Here is a 22,309-nt window from a genome sequence, read left to right on the forward strand (position 1 = left end):
GGTCGGGTTCCATGTGCTTTTAGGAAGAGAGAAGGAGGAGACAGGGCAGGAGCAGATTCTGGAGCAGCCTTTTCTTCAGACACACTGTCATTGGCCTGGTGACCAGGGACCACACAGAAAAGGGAAGATGGGTATCACCAGATGTTGGTGCTGCTGGATGGGGATGGGAATCTAACTTTGACCCAATGCTCACACTGGGCAGGGTGAGGAGGAGTGGCGAGGAAGGGTGTTCAGCTTATAATAGATGCAAAGTTGCAAACCATGGCCACCTGGCTCTCTCCGCTGTCTTCCCAGGAGCAGGGCTCTCAGGACCCATCACCAAGGAGGGGCAGGGGCCCACTGCTCCCTTCCTGCCAGCAGTCCATGGGGCCTCAGACTTGGGGCGGCTGAAAGTGCTGAGGATCAGGCCCCTGGGCCAGGCAGGCCAGGTTCCTAAGAGGAAAGTCGAGTGGGAGGCTGGGGGCCTGGAAAGCATGGGTGTGGCCAGTGCCCCGAGGTGGGGGAGGGCACAGGGATGGGGCAGGAGGGGCCCTGTCATGTGGCCCAGGAGATGGCTGCGCTGTGCTCCTTGGCCTTCATGCGGAGGGCCGCGATGCTGGAGGTCTTGCGGTCCGGCTCACCGTTGAGCTCATAGCCGTTGAGGCCCGGGCTCAGGCCAGCGGCTCCAAACAGGCTGCCCACATGTGTCTGGCTCACATGACTGCCGGTCCCGGAGACGCTCAGGAAGTCGGTGACACCCCCGGCCCCAGAGCCAGGGGGGTGGGCGTGAGGGGACATGCAGGCAGGCACTGGGTCACAGGGGACCACACAGGCTGGCACAGGTGAGGCAGCCCCATTGTTGCCAATCCAGGACGGGTTCTGAATCTGGGGAGAGTGAAGGGAGAGATGTCACCACCCAGCTGGGGGAGAAGACAGCCCTCTAGTACGTAAGGGGCTCTCCCCTTCCCTCAAATGACCACTTCTCACTAAAGAGCCTATCATTATAATGACCCCACTCTTGAGCATTTACATGGGAGGCTCACAAAAGCTTCATGAACACCAGACACCCCTAGAGGGTATGGCTTTATGCTTTGGTGGTGCCCTGTTCCCAGGGCCAGGCGGTCAGCAAATGTAAAGGGAGTTTTAAGGACTAAACTTCTAACTTCATCAACCAAAATAAATAAATAAATACACTGCCATCGAGTTGGGTCCGACTCATAGTGACCCCTCCTTGAGTTTCCAAGGCGGTATCACTACGGAAGTAGATTGCCCCATCTTCTTTCCAAGGAGTGGTTGGTGGGTTTGAACCGCCAGCCTTCTGGTTAGCAGTCAAATGCCTTAAGTACTACACTAACAGAGCTCCTCAACTTCATCAAACCAAAAAAAGCCAAACTCACTGCCATTGAATCGGATTCGATTCATAGGGACCCCTCCTTAGGTTTCCGAGGCGGTATCACTATGGAAGTAGATTGCCCAACCTTCCTTCCAAGGAGTGGCTGATGGGTTTGAACTGCCAGCCTTCTAGTAAGCAGTCAAATGTCTTGGGCACTATACCACCAGAGCTCCCTCAACTTCATCAAGGGTCCAGTAAAAGGATTGCCCAGGGCACAGCTAATCAGCTTAGTACAGCTGGAGCTGCTCAGCAAGGCCCTGACTCCCTAATTTCACACACGGTGGTAGGCTTTGTCTCTCGTCTATGGAGTCCTGAAGGGCAGGACTGGGTCTTAGGCACTTCTGACTCCTCCACCAGGCCTAGCACATAGTACCCACTGCCATCGATTCTAACTCATAGTGACCCCCATAGGGTTTCCAAGGCTGTATATCTTTGGGGAAGTAGATTGCTTCATCTTCCTCTCTTGGAGCAGGTGGTGGGTTTAAACCACCAACCTTCTGGTTAGCAGCCAAATGCCTTGCCCACTGTGCTACCAAAGCTCCTAGTGCACAGTAGGTACTTGGTAAATGTGAGCTAACCTGAACTCTGAGCTTCGGCATCCGGACTGTGGGGCTCTGCATTTGCAGGTTGTGGTGGTGGCAGGGGTGGAGGGTGAGGTGGGTCGTAGTGGTGCCAGGGGTCAGGGGTGGGGGGTGAGGTGGGTTGTGGTGGTGCCAGGGGTCAGGGGTGGGGAGTGGGGTCTCAATTCTCCCAGGAGCCAAGGTCAGTGGCTGTGGTTCCAGGGGCTGAGCCCTTAAGCATTCAGAACTACCTCACAATGAAAGGAACCCCTGGGTGGTGCAAATGGTTCAGGCTTGCCCACTAGCCAAAAGGTTGGTGGTTCAAACCCACCCGGAGGCACCTCCGAAGACAATCTGTCTTCTGAAAGATGAGTTTTGAAAGCTCTGTGGAGCGGTATTACTCTGACACATGTTCACCACAAGTTGGAATCAATTTTCTGGTAACCAACAGGGCTTACCTCCCTATGGAAGGGGCTGCCTCAGGGAGTGGCAAGTGCCCAGAACTGAATGGATGGAGGCCCAATCGATGCCCTAGGGCAGAGGACACTCGGGTATCCAGTAGGGAGTTCAACAGCTTATCTTCCACCTGTGCAACTGAAATTCCTTCTCCCTCTCCAGCTCAGGACTCCAGGCTTCCTTTTTCCTCCACTCTCTAAGCATTGATGAGGGGTCGACCTTAGGTGTGGAGCAGGGTGAGCTTTGAAGAGGAGTGCCATCCTATGCCTCTCATATACTGAAGGGCTTATCGCAACAGACTCCTGCTGGCCTGCCTTGCCCACCTGCAGGCTGCACTCTGGGAAGCCGTTTAGGAACAGAGTTGTGTACAATGGTGCCCCAAGTCCAAGGTACATCTTAATGGCCACAGAAGCTGTTTGCAGGTTGGCATTCCTCTGCCCTGGTTTAGGGAGTGGAGGTGGTTGGCTTTCCATACACCCCCTTTGAAGAGATCTGGGGCTGTGGGTATGAGCTGTCAGCCTTCTGGTTAGCAGAAGGGCTACAGGTGAGGGGAAGGAAGGTAGCTCTGTTTCCTCTGTTCCCTCCAACTTGTGAACACACGCAGCAGAGACCAAGGGGGGCGGAGCCAGAGCTAGAGATGAGGGAGGGCAGAGAGGGTGGGGAGCATGGGGAGACAGAGATGAAAGCATGTAGCAGGAGCCAGTCCAGATGGTGCGTGTACCAGACACCTCACATTCCTCAGCCTCACCTCCAGGCCTGACCCCCGACCCCCTCCACATGAATCCTGGGAGAGGGAGGTGCAGACCTGGTCTGGGTGGGCCGTTTGCTAGCACAGCACCGGGGCAGGGAGAAGTAGAGGAGACTTAGGGATGCCTGTGCAGCTGGCTGGCCTTGTGCAGGGCCGGGTTTGAGGCCATGCCAGGGTGAGGCTGAGCAGGGAGGGGACAGCCACCTCTGCCCAACGGTGGAGAGGGGTCAGGCCTGGATTCACCCAAAAGTCCATCTCTTAGTGCCCTGGGTGTCTGACATTACTAACAGTATTTCTTGTCCCTTTGCATCTCACTGAGGATTCAAGTGCCATCAGAGCAGGGGACTGGTTGACAGACATCTAGGAAGATGCTCTAAGGGGACAGGACGAGATGGGACATGGAACCAGGGAGAGCGGAGAGCCTGAAAAGTAGCCTTTTTGAAACTGTATAATCCACAGAGCACTTTATCTAATTTAGACCTTCCACTGTCCACCGGTGAGCTTGCATTGTGGTGGCTTGTCTGTTGCTATGATGCTAGAAGCCACGCCACTGGTATTTTGAATACCAGGAGGGTCACTCATGGTGGAGCTTCCAGACTGAGACAGACTACAAACAGAGACTGGGAGATCTACTTCTCAAAATTAGCCCATGAAAACCCAACCAATGAATACTGTCCAACTAGACTCAAATGTGCTAACGATCATGACAGTGACAAAGGACCAGACGGTGTTTTACGGGTCAGAGTTGACTTGATGGCCGCTAATAACAACACATGTAGACCTTACAAACCCACTAAAACCCACTGCCATCAAGTCGCTTTCAACTCATAGCGATCCTCTAGGACAGAGTAGAACGGGCCCCCATGGAGTATCCAAGGCTGTAAATCTTTACAGCAGCAGACTGCCTCATCTTTCTACTGCAGAGCTGTTGGTGAGTTCAAATCATTGAAGCCTTTTGGTTAGCAGCTGAATGCTTTAACCACTGCACCATCAGAGCTCTTCACAATACCTTCCAAAAGAGTTGTGCAGATACGTTTAAATGTCCAATTTACAGATGAAAAACTAAGGCTCACAGAGCTTGTGACTTGCCTGAAGTGAGAAAGACTTGGAGCTGGGATGACAACCCAAGTCTTAGGACTCATACTTCCATGTTCATTCCAACTTTGCTACCAGATTTCAGGAGTCCCTTTCCTAGGAAACATTCTCTTGAGTGTTTCCTGCTTGCCTGGAGGTCCCTGGCCTTAAGCTTGTGTCAGTTCTGATGCCCATCGTAAAACTAGCTGAATGATGGAGGAGAAAGCCATTCTTATTGCATTTTCTAGGGTGGTGGGAAAGGAGCCCCAACCTCCCCTTCCCTAAAGTTCAGTCAAGCCTGGGCCAAAAATTACACTGGACAGGAGTAGTTCATGGCCTCCCACATTCTGGAGCCATGAGTCCCCTCTGAGGGAGTCTAGGCCTTACTGTGGTACCCACTGTCAGAGTGCTAGGGGCTGAGGATGAGAGGAGGCACTCACCTGGGCGTAGTTCTCAGCTCGGGTGAGGAGGGGCAGCTCATAGGCAGTGGAGAAGTGGGTTCGAACCTGCTGCATCTGCCCAAAACGCTCCCTCTTCCTCCACTTGGCCCGCCGGTTCTGGAACCAGACCTACAGGACAAAGCAGATGTCTTGGGGTCCAACCTGACCTAGGAAACTTTCGAGGCCTTACCCTCAAGGCCATGCAAACCTTGTCCTAGAGCCACCCCTGATCTGAAGGGCGTGTGTTGGTGCTGGTGGGGGGAGAGAAAAGTGTCATACTCTGTGTGGTGCTCCGGAGCTTCCAGTCTGGAATCATCAATGCTGAGAGTCAGGAAGGTAGCTCACCACCAACCACTGGCATGACCTTGGGCCAGTAACGTCATTTTTCTAACCTTCAGAATCTAGAGCAGACAAGCTCTACACACATAAAACAAGCCACTGACCATCTTTCTAGCCATCATCTAACCAACCCTAGCACCAGTGCAGATTTACCTGCTGGGTCACAGATTCCTGTTGAGAATCTGACAAAAGCTATGGACACCCCTCCAGAATACTGTTCTCCTAGACAACCACATACACAGTTTACTAGAATGTTCATGGCTTCCTGGGGCTTATCAACCCAGATTCAGAATTCTGACTCAGAACCTCGAGGTGTTAAGATGGGTGAGGCCCTGTGGAATAAGGGGTTCAGCTTATCAACAGAGGCTGTGGCAGTCTGCGAAGGCTCCATGGAGGAGAGGATGGGAGCTGGGCCTTGAAAGGTTGGCGGGAAGGAGGAAATCAAGGCCTGAGCTTAGAAACACCAAGGCTCATTCAGGGGACTTGAGGAGGCCATGCTATTCAGTTTTAGAGAAGTAACGCAATGCAACGCACTGCCATGGAGTCAGATCCAACTCATAGCAACCCCTCCTTGCGTTTCCGAGGCAGTATCACTACAGAAGTATATTGCCCAACCTGCATTCTGAGGAATGGCTAGGGGAAGAGAAAAAAGCATGGACTCTAGAGTCAGATGGTGGAGGGCCTCAAATGCTGAGGAAGTGGTTTGTCCTCAGTGCTATCAATAGAGGCAGCCCCTTGCAAACTCTGGCCAGATGTAGAAGAGGACTGAGACCCACCTGCCACTGAGCATGGGTGGCTGGGATAATGACTTCTAGGAACTCTAACCCCAAATACCAAACCTACTACCATCAAGTCAGTTCCAGCTCATGGTGACCACATGTGGTACAGAGCAGAACTGGTCCATAGCGTTTGGCTGTAATCTTTATGGTGAAGAATATTGACTATGCCCTGGACTGCCAGAAGAACGAACAAATCTGTCATGGAAGAAGTAAAGCCAGAAAGCTCCTTAGAAGTGAGAAGTGGCCAGACTTCATCTCTCTTACTTTGGTCATGTTATAAGGAAGGGTCAGTCTCTGGAGAAGGACATTATGCTTGGTAAAGTAGAGGATCAGCAAAAAGAGGGAAGACCATCAATGAGATGGATCAGCACAGTGACTGCAATGATGGGCCCAAGCATAGCAAAGATTGTGAGGATGGTGCAGGACCAGGTAGTGTTTTGTTCTGGCTCATAGGTCACTATGAGTTGACACCGACTTGATAGCACCTAACAACAACAATCTTTATGGAAGCAGATTGCCAAGCCTTTCTTCCTCTGTGCCACTGGGTTTGAACCACCAACCTTTAGGTTAGTGGTCGAGCGCAAACCATTCACGCCACCCAAGACCTACTGGGACCTCTAGGAGAGGAGACATCTCTGAGATAGGTATGTGTGCTGGGCAATTTGGTGGTGGGTAGTGTTGGGGCCTCTGGCTTTGCAAATGTATTTCGGGCAGGCTGAGAACTTTCCCAAGGCTGGTGGGCAAGAGCTGGTTGTGGAACCTGCTACCCACTTCTATGACTTGAGTTAAGGCAAAGTGGTGATGGGGGTGTGGGAGGGTGAGAAAGGGAGAGTGAGGAAGGACCAGCTTCCAGGCCCGGTATGGCTTTAGGTTGAGTCAAAGACAACCCTGGAGCCCCGCAGAGGATGATTTCTCTCAGCCTTGTGTAGACCTGCTGGCTGACCTTGCAGACTCAGATAAAAGTAGGTACATCCCCCAAAAAGCACTCTGATAGCAGCCTTATGGACCAGGAGCACAAGCAGTGTCAAGATGTTGGCTGCAGAGCCACCAGGAATCTTGTGAGGTGCTTAGCAAGGCTGAGACATTGAGCAAACATTGAGTAGGCTGACTGGTGTCAATCCCTGCTCTGCCAGTGAATGCACTTGCCATCCATTGTGACCAAAGCCACTGCAGAGGCAGAGTCTCTCTGTCTCTCCACACTCCTCTGACTGGGACCAGCATGAGGCGCAGAAGGACCTGGTCCTGGGGAATGGATGGGCCAAGCAGCCGACCAGCCTTATTGGGTTTCTAGTTAAGCTGGGGGTTCAGAATTGATCATGGGCTTTACCAATGGCCTCAGTTTCTGCATCCATAAAATGGGGCCATTTTCTGGACTGCCTCATGTGGGTGGAGATGAGCAGCAGGTGAGATAGCTGGGAAATGATGGTAGAATGTTTTCAGAATACTTCACATGGTTTAAGAAGCCCAGTGACTCAGTGGTTAGCTCAGCTACTGACAAAAAGGGCAGCGGTTCAAACCCACCATCCACTCTGCGGAAGGAAGATGGAGCATCTATTTCTGAAAAGATTTATAGCCTCAGAAACCCAATGGGGGTCGCAATGAGTCAGATTTGACTCAATGGCAGTGAGTTTGTTTGTTTTCACACTGTTTAAGGAGCCCTGGTGGTACAGTGGTTAAGCACTTGGCTGCAAATCAAAAGGGTGATGCGTCAAACCCCCAAGCCACTCTGTGAGAGAAAGATATGGCAGTCTGCTTGTGTCAAGATTACAGCCTAGGAAACCCTATGGGGTGTTTCTACTCTGTCCTAGAGAGTTGCTATAAGTCAGAGTAGATCCGGCAGCACATAACCATAACACACTGTCCATTTGTAGTTCCTGAGACCCTTCTCATTGCATTTTGTTAGAGGAGAGATGTCAAAAATGATGGGGTATCTGTGTTAGTGTGGGCTGCCTGCTAGTATGTTCTCCACTCTTGTTCTAATTCCATGTTCTTCCCTCCCTAATCCTAAATAAAAGGAGCTCTGGTGGCATTGTGATTAAGGCATTGGGCTGCTAACCAAAAGGTTGGTGGCTCAAACCCACCAGTTGCTCTGCAGGAAACAGAAATATTTACAGCCTTGGAAACCCTATGGGGGTCGCTATGAGTCAGAATCAACTCGCTGGCAGTGGGTTTTTTAATCCACGTGTGGGATGGGCCTGAGCCATTTCTTCCCAAGTCACCCCATCTTCTCACCCTACCTTTAGTATACGACACGCAGCCTTCCTGTGTCCCCCTAGAGATCAGCCTTCTCTTGGGCTTGGGGTCCCAGCCCCTGCCCCAGAGCTTCCTGGGCCCCCCTTCCTTGGGGGTTTCTGGGGTCCAGGCCCAGGCCGCCCACTGGGAGCCAAGGGTGGATTGGGTCTCCTCCTGTGCGACTGAAATGGGATCCCCCTTTATCAGTGGCCTGGAATGGGGGGCTGGGGGCAGGATGAGAAAATGAACGAGGGAAGCTTGTTTTCATTTCATGTTTAATTTCCTGCAGGCTTAGCTCAGCCTTTCCGCTCCTTCCTCAGCCTCCCAGGGTTTTCTGGGGGGAGGGGGCTGAAGGAGGGGGAGGGGTGAAGCCCACTAGAGGCATCAAGATAGATGGCTTCTTTCTTTCTTTCTTTCTTAGGGGGCGGGGAGAAGGCAAGAAAAAGTTTCTGTGGCTACCACTGCAGGGGTCTCCCTTGAGCCTCTGTAGGTTCCTGGTCCTGGTGTGGGGGTGTGGGGGTGGGAGGTGCCACTGCAGCCACCAGGACAGAGGGCCCAGACCCTGGCGTGCAGGGAGGGACACAGAGCGGAGAAGGAGGTGGCCCACTGTCCAGTGAAGGGGTCTAGAATGGAGGGCGGAGCAGTTGGGGGGGGGTTGTTGGAATGTGATGGGGGGCTGAGGCTGCGTGTGAGGGAGGAGACCGTGGGGAGAGAGGGAGACCTGGGGTTATCCAGGGAAGATGGATGAACAGGCGGGGGAGAGGTGGGCAGAGATAACACTGTCTTTGGAAGGGAGTGAAGGAAGGTCAGACTGAGGGATTTATTTGAGGGCTGAAGATGGAGAGTGGAAGAAGGCAGCCCCCTGAGGGGAGCAGCCAGCTGAGGGGAGTAGAGCTACCTCCCTTCACCCCCTCCTCACAAGTTCCTTTGTCCTTGAGCCTCGCCCTTACATAAAGCCATGGCTTTGGAGCCCAGCTTTTCTGCCCAATTCAAGTCTTGAGCTAAGTTAGCCCCTCTGGTCTTCTGTATCATCACCCAATAAATTGGGTAGGGGTGAAGGTCTCCCTGGGCCCCTTGGTGCTCGTATTTACAGTGTGGAAACTTGGAGTGCCCTTACCAGCCCTGCCAGGGACTTCCATTTTGAATTCCTGAAGCCCATCGAGGCTCTGAGGGTTCCTCTCCAGATGTACCCCCAGTCCCCACAGCCCACCCCTTTGCTTCAGGGCTTCACAGCCCTTGCCTGGACCACTGTGCAGCCCTGTGAAGGACTAAGGAGCTCTTCCATTCTGAACATGGCGCCCGAGACCACCCTGGTCCCAGGCCACCCGGGCCTGGACACACTCAGCACAGGCCTCTCTGAGGACCAGGCTGTGCAAGGAACCAACTGTCTTGGTGGAGGCCTCGCTAACCGCAACCCATCTGGGGCCAGGGCGGGGTGGCCCAGGGCGGGGAGGCCTCTGTCTTATTGTCTTCAGACACCAGCTGTGGAGATTGGAATCCCAGACAGCAGAGAGAGGCCCCTGCAGACCCCTGGAGCTGGGCCAGACCTCAGGGTTCTTTCCAGGAAAAGTCCATCTTGGGCCCCCCACCCGCCCTGTCCCCGTCACCACTCTATGCCAGGCACCTGGCTTCCCACCAGCCGAGTGGGGGCCCTGAACAAGCTCAGCAGAGGCAGGCAGGGGGTTCCATCACGACTCCCACCCCCAGGGCACTGCCAGGCCCAGGGCTCAACCCAGAGGTCTGACGCACATGCAGATCCCACCCACCCTGCTGCCTTTAGACAAAGAAAAGTCTGAACAATTTGGCACATGTCCTGGTACGGCAAACTGAAGTCAAGTAAGCACTGGACTGGGACTCAGGAGTCCTGGCTTCTAGTTTCCGAGGTGCTCCTGAATCACTGCTAACCTGGCTGATCACTGTCCCGCCCCCTGGGCCTCTTCCTCCTCATCTATCAGCTGAGAAGACAAGGTGAGCCTTTCCACCACTATTATTCTGTAACTCTATGGTCCTCCCATTAGATGATGAGATATGCAACATGTCAAGGTTTCCCTTTCTTCCCTGGCTGCCAGGAAGCTCAAGGTTGAAGTATGAGCTCAGTGGTAACTATTATCCTTTGCCTAAATTGTTGATATAATGGCTTCCCCGCTTCATGACATAATTCTCGTTCTTAGACTAAAATAATAAATCTTTAATTTATCAGCTGCCTCAACTTCTTTTTGGAAGTAGGCATGTGTGTGTGTGTGTGTGTGTGCATATGTGCACATGCACATACTTCTTGTTGTTGTTATGTGCCGTCAAGTTGGACCCGACTCATAGCGACCCCTCCTTGGGTTGCCGAGGCAATATCACTATGGAAGTAGATTGCCCCATCTTCCTTCTGAGGAGTGGCTGGTGGGTTTGAACCACCAGCCTTCTGGTTAGCAGTCAAGTGCCTTAGGCACTATGCTACCAGAGCTCCCACATGCACATGCAGAAAAGACCATTTTAAATGTGAGATGATGACTGAAAAATGCCACAGTTGCCCTGGTGCCATTTCCATGTTTGTCCTGGGAGAGCCATCCTTCTTTCAGTCCTAAGTGAATTCTAGTCTCGCTGGCAACCCCATCCATTTTGCATGCAACACACACACACACTCACACGCACATACACTTGTGTGCACACACATATGTGCTCATCTGCACACATACCCACAGATATGCACTCATGTGCACATACATCTCAACAGAAAATAAACTGCATTTTTCCCACACACTTACACAGCACCTCCAGGGATATTCCAGGACCAGTCACCTCCTTTCCCATCTACTCTTGTGTCTCATCTCAAATTCATTGGCTGGGGCTGAAGCTAGATCCTAGGGTTCCTGTCTGGACTCTGAGGCACATGAGGTCACATGACTATTTATCAAGTTGATGTTACGTGCTGTCAAGTCAATTCTGACTCACAGCAACTCCAAGTGAGAGTAGAACTGCCCCATAGTTTTGTTTTTTTTTTGTTTTTTCCTGTAATATTTACAGGAGCAAATCACCAGGTCTTTCTTCCAGGGAGCCACTGGGTGGGTCTGAACCACCAACCTTTCAGTTAGCAACTGAGTGCTTGACCATTGTATCCCTTCTCAAATGACACAGCTGGTATGAAAGGGCTTCTGAAATCTCAGCTGCCTGGCCTGCTCTCCTCAAACAAAAGTTCAGGAGGCCCCAAGAAGAATGAAGCAGGAAGGCTGCCCTCAGGGAATTTACAGTGAACTTACATGGAGGTGTTCAGGCAATGCTACTAATGACAATTCTTCATATGTTGGTTTCTTGCTTATTGGCCTGAGAGCACCTTGAGGGCAAGGCCAGGCTGTCCTGGTCACCTCTGTGTCCCCATTTCAGACCCTGCCACCCAGAAGATGCTCAAGGAGTATTTCCTGGATGGATGATGAGTGGATGAAAACTAAATGAATGAATGAATTCCTTTCTGCATCTCCTGTACAGTCTGTCTGTCCCTGTGTGCCTCAGTTTCTCTGTTTGTCTCCCTATCCCTCCCACTTCTGCCCCTCCCACACCCAGGGACCCCAGACCCCCAATATGCCAAAGCGGCTACAGGACTGAGGTAGCAGAGGTTTGGGATGATGACACATTCACTGGCAACTACCAGTCCTTTTGACATTAGCCACGGTGGGTGAAGAGGTTTCTGGGCTATATTACAGAGGCCTCTGGATTATTAAACAGAACATGGTTGAGGCTGACAGGACTTTTTTGATGCCATAGAACCACCTGCTGAGGATTCAGCAGTGGACTAAAGCCACAGTGCCCTCGGGGCCTGAGTAGCACCGGGGCTCTTTGTCCTTCCACTGAGTGGCCCCAGACTGCTGAGCTGTGCTGCTTTTTAAAAAAATTCCTCCTTATTCCCAGCCTGTTGCTTCCCTTGGATCACTGGAAGGGAAAAAATACTGGCATATAGCAACACCATAACCGCTATTTCTAACATGCTCTGGGTCGAAAAAGCAGATGGAACACATCTATTTTGAGGTGGAAGTCAATCTCCTGTGAACACCGTGCTTGAGCGTTGTGACCTATATTTTGGTGACTCAGAGGTCTTGGCTTCTTTTCTAGTTCTTTTTTTGTTGTGATTTCTTACGGGGAGGGAAAACACACCTCCTTGGAGAAAGGAGGACAATCAATCCACAAATATTGATGGGTTGCCTTTGCTGTTCTTGGAGATGGCCTTATCTAGTGGGGGTGGGGTAGGGAATACAGTGATGAACACAACTCTGTGGCCTGAAGGAACTCACATTCTAGTGGGAGGAGATAAACACATAAAATAACTTATCCACCACCACTGTCTGCCAGTTTGTCAGGCTATTGTGGCTTGTGTGTTGCTGTGAGGCTGGAGGCTATCCACTGGGATTTCCAATACCAGCAGGGTCACCCATGGTGGACAGGTTTCAGCGGAGCTTCCAGCCTAAGACAGACTTGGAAGAAGGAAGGGGTCATCCACTTCTGAAAAAACTGGCCACTGAAAACCTTATGAACAACTTCAGTCAATCATAAGTTTTATAAAGAAGACAAGATAGGACAGTGTGTAGAAGGTGACCTGGTTTGGTTCTGTTGTGTGGTATTGGTACGGGCTATGAAGGGTTGAGTTGTGCTGGACTGGGTTGAGTTATATTGGGCTGGGTTTTTCAGTCTTAGTCAAAGTAGTCAGGAAGATCTTTTAGAGGAGGTAGATTGAGTTGAGACCTGAAAGTTGGAGGAAAAGGCAACCATCCTGGGTAGAAAGAACAGTTGGATTGTTTTATTACTGCCCATTGGTTGCCATGGATGTCTGTTGGTCCTGTTTCCTCTGTGAGATGGACCTTCTAGTGCAGAAACCAATCATCCTTCTCCTTTGTGGAAAGGCCTGGATGCCTACACCATGCAGAGCCCCAGAATCATAGCTACCAGACTTCCTGCCCCTCCACTAGGGCCCCTCCTTCCTTTTCCCTCGCCCCGTATAGAGCACAGTATTAAAGCAGACAAGAGCAGAGTTGCTTTGGTTGAAGCAGGGGCATGGAAAGAAGCCCCATGGGATCTCATTGGCGTAAGCTGAAGAAAGCCTAGGTGATTGATGAGCCGTCAGGAGATCCCAGCTCCAGCAGGCCGTGCTCCACCCCCTGCCCCGAGGTGGCCCCCACTGACCTGCACTCGGGCCTCAGTGAGGTCCGTCCTCATGGCCAGCTGCTCCCGCGCATACACATCTGGGTAGTGGGTCTTCTGGAATACCTTCTCCAACTCCTCGAGCTGGTAGCTGGTGAAGGTGGTGCGGTTCCGCCGCTTCTTACCCTTGTTGCTCTCCGAGTCAGCCTTCTCCAGCGGGCTGGGGAGGTCGGCAGTGGCCCGGTTCTGGGGGCCCTTCACCCCAGCCTCCTTCACACTGAGGTAGCTGTTGTCCATCCCCACAGTGTCAGAGTCGGGCGGTAACTCTGGCTCACCCAGGGAGCTCTCTTTGGCTGAGGGGCAAGGAAACAAGGTCAGAAACCAACAGCTGGACTAAGCAAGGGGGGGGGGGGCAAGAGAGCTGTCCTCTTCTTCTCCCCTCCCGGAGGCATATTGGATATGAGGTCAGGAGACTCGGTTCTACTCTTGGCTTGCCATTCAGGTCTGTGTGACTTTGGGCAAGTCCCTTCCTCTCTCTGAGCCTTCCAGCACCAATGATATGTGAATCTGAGTCAGCCCAGTCTGACTTCTATGACCTTTAACCTATATCCCCTTGCCTCTAGGCTCCTCGCTCTAGAGGGAGCCCCTTTGTAGAACTTCTCCTCTGGCCAGAGAGGATGCTGACCCACTGACTCTGACTCCCTGGACGGAAGAGAAAACTTACTGTGCACCTATGTCTGATCCAGCTGGGCTGGGGATGGGAGGCATACAGGAGAAGCCAGCATTGAGGCCGACAGAGATGTCCTTCCTTTCCCGTGTGGGGTCCAGCAGGAGCTGTGCAGTCTGTGCCCCAAGCACCCAGAGCTGAGGGAAACTCATCCCCTTGCCCACTATCCCACCTCACCTATTGCCCAACAGATGGCTCTTTCTTCCCCAAGTTGGGGAGGTTGACGCAGAAGTCACATTTCCCTTTATAAGCAGCATCCTCTCCTCCAGGTTAGGATTTTGTTTCCTAGGGAAATGACCAGGTACTGTCCTCCCCAGGGACGCTGACGTCTGGGCCCTGATGGGTTTGCATGAGCACATCACATAGCCTGAGCCCCCAGACACCACTGACTGACAGAACGGAGCTCTGCCGACTGCTTTGTACAAGCTCAGAGCTGAAAAGGACTAGTCTGCCCATGCAGGCTAAGGATGATGAGGCTGAGGCAGGGGCAGGGAAGGAGCTTGTTCAAGTTCATGTAGCCCGGTTAGTGTCCCAGGCAAACACACTAGCCCATGGTAGAGAGGTGTACAGCATGGGCTCTGGAGGCAGGTGGGGTGTAAATCCACATCTATGATGATCCCAGCTGTGTGCTCTGGACAGACTTCACCTCTTTAGGCTTGGGTGGGAATATTCATCGGATCTTCTTTATAGGGTAGTTGTAAGCATTAAAGAAGCTAGCAGATATATGTAAAGAGGACACTGGGGGTTCCATGGTAGAATTCTTGCCTTCCACACCAAAGACCTCGGTTCAATTCTAGCCAATGCACCTCATGCATAGCCACCACCACCTGCAAGTGGAGGCATTTCACACCACTATGATGCTGCAGGTTTCAGCAGAGCTTCTGCTCTAAGTTGGACTAGGAAGAAAGGGCTGGCAATCAATCTGCTGAAAGCTGGCTGTGGTGGTTATGTTTGTGTGTCAACTTGGCTGGGCCTGGTTGAGGGGCTGGGCAGTTGTTGCAGTCTCATCAACTCCATGGTGGGATCTACCACAAACAGCTGAGTAGCTGCTTTGGGTATGTGGTCTGTTTCCCATATATAAGAAACAGCGTTGGGAATGGTCTCTAGCTTATGGCACGCTTGGACCCTACATGTAGCCGTGTCATTGTTCAGCCGCCTGCCATGCTGACCAGGGGACTTAAAATGGACTTAAATTAATGGCCTACCATGTGGTTTGGTAACATCGGGACTGTGCTTTTTTACTTGTCAACCTTGGGCTTGGCAGCCTCAGCAGCCAGCAGCTGTCTGAGTGAAGAGAAGCCTCTAGCTCCACTGGGCAGGAACTGGAGGCAGAGCTGAAGCCCAAGGCTGAGGGGCCTTCATCCAGCCCCTATAGCTTGGCACTTTGAACTTGGACTTAAAGCCTCCAAATTGTAAGAATAAACACCTGTCTGTTAAGGCCATCCCATTTGTGGTATATTCTTGTCAGAGCGACACTAGGTAACTAGAATACTGGCCAACAAAAACCCTATGGGTCACAGTGGTCACAATGGTCTGACCCCCAACCAATCATGGGGACAGCTCAAGATTGGTCAGTGTTTTGTTCCATGTGGATGGGGTCACCGTGAGTTGGGGCTGACTCAATGGCAGCTAACAAAAACATCTATGAAGTGCTTAGCACAGTACTGGATATAGGTTTCTGCTGTTATTGTCATTCTCAGCTCTGGTACGGACTTGCAAACCCACAGGCCTTTTAGCATAAGGCACTCGGACCCTAGAGCATCTCCCAGCACACACGGGCATCTGCAGGGGTGTTCGTGAGGCACTGGCCCAGGTGTCTGGAGGCTTGGCTTTGAGTCCCCCTCAGAACTACACTTCCCAGTCTTTGACTTGTTGGCTGAGACAGCATCCATGGTTAATAATAAGAAGCGTGCAGGAGCATTTTACACAATGTGCACTAGCTCTGATTATCACAGCCACCGTCTGTGGGCATGTGAACATGAACCCTCTGAGCCTTGGTTTCCTCTTCTGTAAAACAGGCCCAAGTGACTGGCATTAAGCAGCAGGATCATGCCTTGAGGCCAGGTCTCCTGACTCCGCCAAGATTCTGCAGGCTGGCTCAGGTTCGCTCTCATCCTGGTTTTCTGTCTACACTGGGGGCTCCCATTTTGTTGGGGAGGCTGAGAAGCATGCTTTGCCCATAATTCTCATCCCCCTCTCCTAGACTCTCAGGGAGGAGTGTAGAGATCAGTGCCCAGAACAGGCCTGGAAGCAGCTGGGCCTTTCCTGGGGGCACTGGTAGTGTGGATGCCCCCAGGGGTGGGGCCAGCTCCCAGGCACCCGCACGCACCCGGTGTGAGCCAGGCACATGCAGACAGCCAGGGCTTCAGTGACAGCATTATGCAAACTGCAGCTGGCAGTCGGGCCAAGAGCTTTCAGCAAAGATATTTATCTTCTTGGCAGACAAGTAAGTTTTATGTTTTGGGTTTTTTTTTTTTTTTTAAGGAAAGAAATCCCACCCAGCCTCACCAAAAATAAACATCCCTGTTATGTAACTTCCTGGAGGCCAGACTGGGGGAGGCAGCCCCTGCCCCCTCCTACTCTAGCTCTGTCCCCCAAGCCCCATCCCATAACCCTGTGGACCCTTGGCTGTATCCCCTGACAGTGTCTTTGAGATCAGCCTGGGATTGGGACCATGCCACACAGGACTGGGGCAGGTAAGGTGAGCTGTCTGTTGCAGAAACCAAGAGCTAGTAGGGGCCAGCCCAAACTCTTGTTTTAGCAGTGGAGAAACTGAGGCCAGAGAGGGGTGGGAACATGCATTAATCGGCGACAATAGTCTCTCAGTTTCTAGGCCTGTTCCCTCTCCTTTGGTCTTGGCCTTGTTTTCCCAGGGAGAGAGGCAGGGCCAGAAGGGAGCCAGGGATCTGATACTGAGGGGTCCTGCTCTGCTTATCCTGCAAGGAGAGGGGCTAGCCCCTGAAGACGAGGGAGCAAAGATGCTCCATGAAGAGGTTCTCTGTGTTAAGTTTGTTCTCAGCTTAGCCTGGAGGGAGACAGCAGGCTTCCAGTCTTTCAAGGTGAGCAATGGCGACTGGGGGAGGAGTGGGGAGGGAGCACAGGGTGGTACAAAGACCACCAGACAAGAGTTAGGAGTGTGCTTTCCACCCCAGCCCGACCATGTTCTGCCCATGACTCCAGATCACTCGCTGTTGATGCTGTGGGGTGCTGCTGGGTTGACTTCAACTCATAGCTCCCCATGTGACCCAGCAGAACTGCCCCCACAGGGTTTCCGAGGCTGTAACCTTTGTCCGACTTGATGGCACATAACGACAACACCACCAATCTTTACAGGAGCAGATCACCAAACCTTTCTCCTGCGGAGTCGCTGGGTGGGTTCAGCCTTTCAGGTAGCAGTCAAGTGCTTAACTACTGCACCACCAGGGCTCCATAGACCAGTCATTAGACCACTCATTTCACCACTCATTTCACCTCTGTGAGGTTCATCTATAGAGTGGAAGCCAGAATGCCCAGCTGGAGTGTGGTGAACAGGCAGGAATTGGTCATTGCCTTAGCCCAATGGAGTATCTACCTGCCTTGTCCTTCGTTGGGATCCGGAGTGGGGAGAGGAGAGAAAGATGGGGCATGTCTAAGAACTCTCAATCCAGGCAGATGTCAGCTAAGGGGAAAGCTTAGAGGCTGAAGGATTCTGGAAAATTGATGCTTCTGGTTCTTCGAGGAAGATGAAAGACAACCGTCCCATCTCAACCTCGATTATTAGTCATTATAATGGATTTAACTGTCCCTCCCTAAAAAATATGTTTTGTGAATTCTAACCACTATGTAGGCATACCTCGTAGATATTGTGGATTCAGTTCCAGACCACCACAACAAAACAAGTATCATAATAAAATGAGTCACATGAAATTTTTGTTTCCTAGTACATATGAAAGTTATATTTATACTATACTGTGGTCTACTAAATGCTCAATAACAATATGAAAAAGTTTGAAATATTCCAAGAAGTACCAAAATGTGATACAGAGACATGAAGTGAGTACAGGCTATTGGAAAAATGGCGCTGATAGACTTGGTCCACGCAGGGTTACCACAAATGTTCAGTTTGTAAAAAATACAGTATCTTCAAGGTGCAATAAAGCAAAGCACAATAAAGTGAGATGTGCCTGTTCTTATGGGTGCATCTCATTTGGAAATAGGGTTTTCTCTGTTAATAAGGTCGTATTGGTGTAGGATGTGTGTTAAACCAACCACTTTTGAGATATAAAAGGAGCAGATTAGGCACAGAATCAAGGAAGCAAGGTGGGGAGATGATACCAGGCCATGTGAAGATCTCCAGGAAACCAAGGAACAGAAGCTGAAAAGAGACAAGGCCCTTCCACCAGGACCAACAGAGAAAGGCTTCCCCTAGAGCTGGTGAATTCAGACTTCTAGCCTCCTGACTGTGAGAAAATTAATGGCAGTTTGCTCGAACTACCCACTCTGGTGTTCTGATACAGCAGCACTGGATAACTAAACAGTTATCTTGCTTTAAATCCTGAGGTTAGGTCCCTAACTTGGGCAACAAAGGAAAAGTCACCACTCAACCGGTCAGAATAAGCCAAGGCCTAACAGGTGTTCAGTCCTAAGATCCCAGACTCCAGATTCATCTATTCCAACCTCTTTCCACCCTGCAATATCACCACCAAGTGCTGTCCTCCAGTCCTTGGTGACAGGTAACACACTGTTCCCTAGATGCAGCCCAAGTCTGTGGCCTATAGCTGTGTGTCATGGTCCTAGTTCTAAGCCCTCAGGCCCTTCCCCAAGATGGCCCCATGGCTGTTTGGAAACAGCTGGCACACATCTCTCAGTCATCCATCCTCCCAACTAAAAGAGCCCAGTTCCCACTGCTATCTCAGGTGATGCTGAGTTTATCAAGCCTGTGTGAGAGACAAGTGAGCGTCAGGCATGGGATGGCTGAGGGTGCCGGCCACTCAGGACCTGGGCAGAGTCAGCAGATTGCTCTCCAGCTTCATAATCCCAGGTGGATAGAAACTCGTGTCTGCCCAAGGCCTGTATGCTGGGCCAGACTCAAGCTTACTCTCCTCAACAAGACATTGAAAACAGAGCCCCATGACTCAGGTCAGGTGACTCCTGGCTAAAAGAAAACACAGTAGCAGTGATGGTTCAGTGGTAGAATCCTCACTTTCTGTGTGTGAGACCCTGGTTCAATTCCTGGCCAATGCATCTCATGTGCAGTCACCACCATCTGTCCATAATGGCTAGTGTGTTATGATGCTGAACAGAAAGCTATGGATCACAGTGATCAGCTCACGGGATGGCACAGGACTGAGCAACATTTGGTCTGTTATTTGTGGGCCTGCCATGAGTTGAAGGGTCAACTTGACTGCAGCTAACAACAACAACATCAACAGCTAACAACAACAACACAAAAAACCAATGCCTCTATGTTTCTCTTCCTCTACCTCTGGACACCTGTCCAGAATGTTCTCACCCCCTCTCCAGGTGACCTCCAAGATGCAAACACCAGGAAGCCCTCCCAGATGGATCCCTCCCTTTCTGCTCAGTCTGCATTTGCTAACTAGTATGTAATCAACCCTGAAAGTCCAGCTCCTCCTATAGAATGTCAAGTTCCCAAGGGTTGAGACCTCATGTCATTTGTGTGCTCATGACCCAGGTTTAGCGCAGTATGGGACAGGTGGCACTTCCCTGCAATAAGTGGTTGCTAAGGAACAAATGAACAATTTCTAGTAAGCCAACATTACTGGGCTCTCCCTCTGTCCCACTACTGCAGTGCGCCTACTGTGCCCCTGCATCCCACAGAGTGCCTACAGAAAATGTTAGTTGAACAAATGAATGAACCATTCCACCCAGCTAGACAAAGAAGACAGAGTTGAGTGAGACCCAAAAAGAGAGGTATGCAATAATGAACACAATTTGTACAGGATTGGCAGCCCACGCAGCAGGGTAGAAAAGATCACCGAAGGAGAAAACTAGGAGAAAGGCCAGGGAGAACCTTGGGGCTATCTTCATGCAGGGAGTAGGAGGGAAAGGAGGCAGGCAGGAGGAGAAGCAAAGGGACAAGATCCATGGGTAAGGTTCTAGAATTTAAACCAATGTCCAGGAAACCCAGCATCTGCCAAGGGGCCTGAAACCCACTCCACACCCACCATGCTGCCACACTGGGATAGAGAAAAGGCCAGCTTCCTGGGCCGAATGGGGCCCAATGACCCTCAGTACTGGAGGTGCCTGGGCAGCAAGAGAGACCAACTTAGGTCCAGGCCACCTGCCCGGGGGTCAGCCTCCTCCCACCCTCCCTGAGGCAGTTCCTGTATTGACTCAGGACTGGGTCTACATTGAGGCTCCCATTGTAGGGAGAGAGCTCTGGGAAGTGTTTGTCCCAAGACTAATGCTGTGGGGCTCAGGAAAATAGAATCCCAATCTGTGGCTTTCCAGAGGAACATCTTGATCTGGAAGTAAACCTGACTCAGGAACCAAGTAGTATGTGTACATAAGACACCAAGAACAATGCCAGAACAATGCCCACAGAAGGTACTAGATGAGGGCCCTTATGGCATCCCATGCCCTCCAAACAATCCCAGGTAAGTATTTTTCCTGTCAACCACTTCTGATGAAGTTGAAAGCCACCTTCTGTATCAGGAACTATAGAAGCTCATTCTACTTCTGCCTGAATTCCTCCAGGGATGAGGCACCCACTGCTTGGAAATGCCTGTTCCATTGCTGGACAACCCTGGCTGTTGATTTCAGCTTGAGAAATGAAAGAAAAGGAGAACCTGTCTTCTTACCTGCTGCCCATTTGCCCTGGTTCACCCCAATGGAGTCACACTAACCTAGTCTAACCTCTTCTGGATAGGAAAGCCTTTGAGAGATTTCCAAGGGTGACTGTGCTTTCTTTTTTTACTGTTATTTTAAAATAATTTCTTTTTTAAAATTGTGGTAAATATATGATAACAAAATATTAGTCATTTCAAGATTTTTCACATGTACAATTCAGTGGCATACTTAGGTTTATCTTGTTGTTCAACCATCACCATCATCCATTTCCAATTTTCTTCATCACTCTTCACAGAAGCTCAGTGCCCCCTAAGCAACGAGTCCCCCTTTTCCCTTCTCTCTCTCCCACCCCTGGTCTCTAAAACTAAACTCACGACCTTTGAGTTGATTTCGACTCACAGTGACCCCTCCTTGGGTTTCCTATAGAAGTAGGTTGCCCAATCTTCCATTCCAGGAGTGGCTGGTGGGTTTGAACTGCCAGCCTTCTGGTTAGCAGTCAAATGCCTTAGGTACTATGCTACCAGAGCTCCTTGTTATTCCAGATATTCATATGAGTGGGATCATGCAATGTTTGTCCTTCTGTGGTTGACACACTTCACTCAGCGTACTGATTTCACAGTTCACCCATGTTGTAGCATGCATCAGGACTTCGTTTCTCTTTATGGCTGATTAACATTCCATTGTATGTATGTACCATTATATGTCCATTCATTTGTTGATGGGCACATAGGCTGTTTCTACCTTTTGGTTACCGTGACTAGTCCTGCAATGATCTTTGTTGCACAACTATGAAAAGAACTGATTCCTAAATCCCATCTGGGGACAGGGTGTAGGAAACACCTTTGTGTGTAACAATGTAGTGTGTACAGAGGTACATGTAAGGGTGTGTGGCACATGCCTGCAGTTGTAAACAGTGTGGGCACATATATGCAATGTCTATGGATAAGTTTGTGGAGTGTACATCTTTGGGTGTGGGATGTGTGCCTGTGGTGTTGGTGTGTAGTGTGTGGGTGTGAGGGATGGTGAGTGTGGTGCTACAGAAGGCAGGGAGGGGTGGATATGGCTGGTGTGTGTGTGTTGCACACTGTGCATGTGGAGGGTATGTCTAAGGGGTCTGAGTAATTGTATCCTCCATGGTTTGGATTAAATCTATTTTTCCTGCAAACATCTGCTTTGTGGGGGACATGCCTCTCCCTCTATTCCTGGGTGAGCCGGCCTCACACACCCCGTGGCAGAGTGCACAGCACCGATGTAATCTCCTTAAACAAAACAGGCCAGTGTGAGGCCCTTTCATGCTATTTAAAGGGCACTGACTAAACCCACTGCTGTCCAAACAGTCTTATAGGGGGTGGGGGAGAGGTTAAAGGTGAGCCATTGATCAAGGCCTCACCACATCTCATCTGCCACTGGGCTCTGTCCAAAGTTCAAATTGGATGTCCCTATTTCGACTCCAGGCCCAATAAAGAATGTAAAAGGGGCAACCATAAGTAGGGGGACATTTCAACAAACGTGCATGGAGCATATCTGTGTGCACTGGGGTAAGCAGGTTGGTGTCCCTGCCCTCAAAGATCTAATCATCTACTGAGGAGTGTGGGGCAGAAGTGCCAGCACTCAAGCCAGTTACACAGGAGGTGACACTGGCACTGCCATTCGCCAACACGCACCAACCATG

The 22,309-nt window shown here is 51.0% G+C and overlaps 1 protein-coding gene across 1 annotated transcript in view; it reads right to left on the reverse strand.

The window, feature by feature from the left end:
• Positions 1-534: 534 nt before the first annotated feature.
• The window catches only part of ALX4 (ALX homeobox 4), a 56,749-nt gene continuing 34,974 nt past the window's right edge, over positions 535-22,309 (reverse strand). Inside the window, exons 2-4 of the mRNA XM_007946520.2 lie at positions 13,161-13,471; positions 4,651-4,779; positions 535-864 (exon numbers count right to left, since the gene is read on the reverse strand). Of these exons, the coding sequence (XP_007944711.1) occupies positions 535-864; positions 4,651-4,779; positions 13,161-13,471 (770 nt within the window). The remainder of the gene's footprint in view (positions 865-4,650; positions 4,780-13,160; positions 13,472-22,309) is intronic.

Source organism: Orycteropus afer, unplaced genomic scaffold (assembly GCF_000298275.1).
Source record: "Orycteropus afer afer isolate SDZICR_OR568_19922 unplaced genomic scaffold, OryAfe1.0 scaffold00165, whole genome shotgun sequence".
Classification (NCBI taxonomy): domain Eukaryota; kingdom Metazoa; phylum Chordata; class Mammalia; order Tubulidentata; family Orycteropodidae; genus Orycteropus; species Orycteropus afer.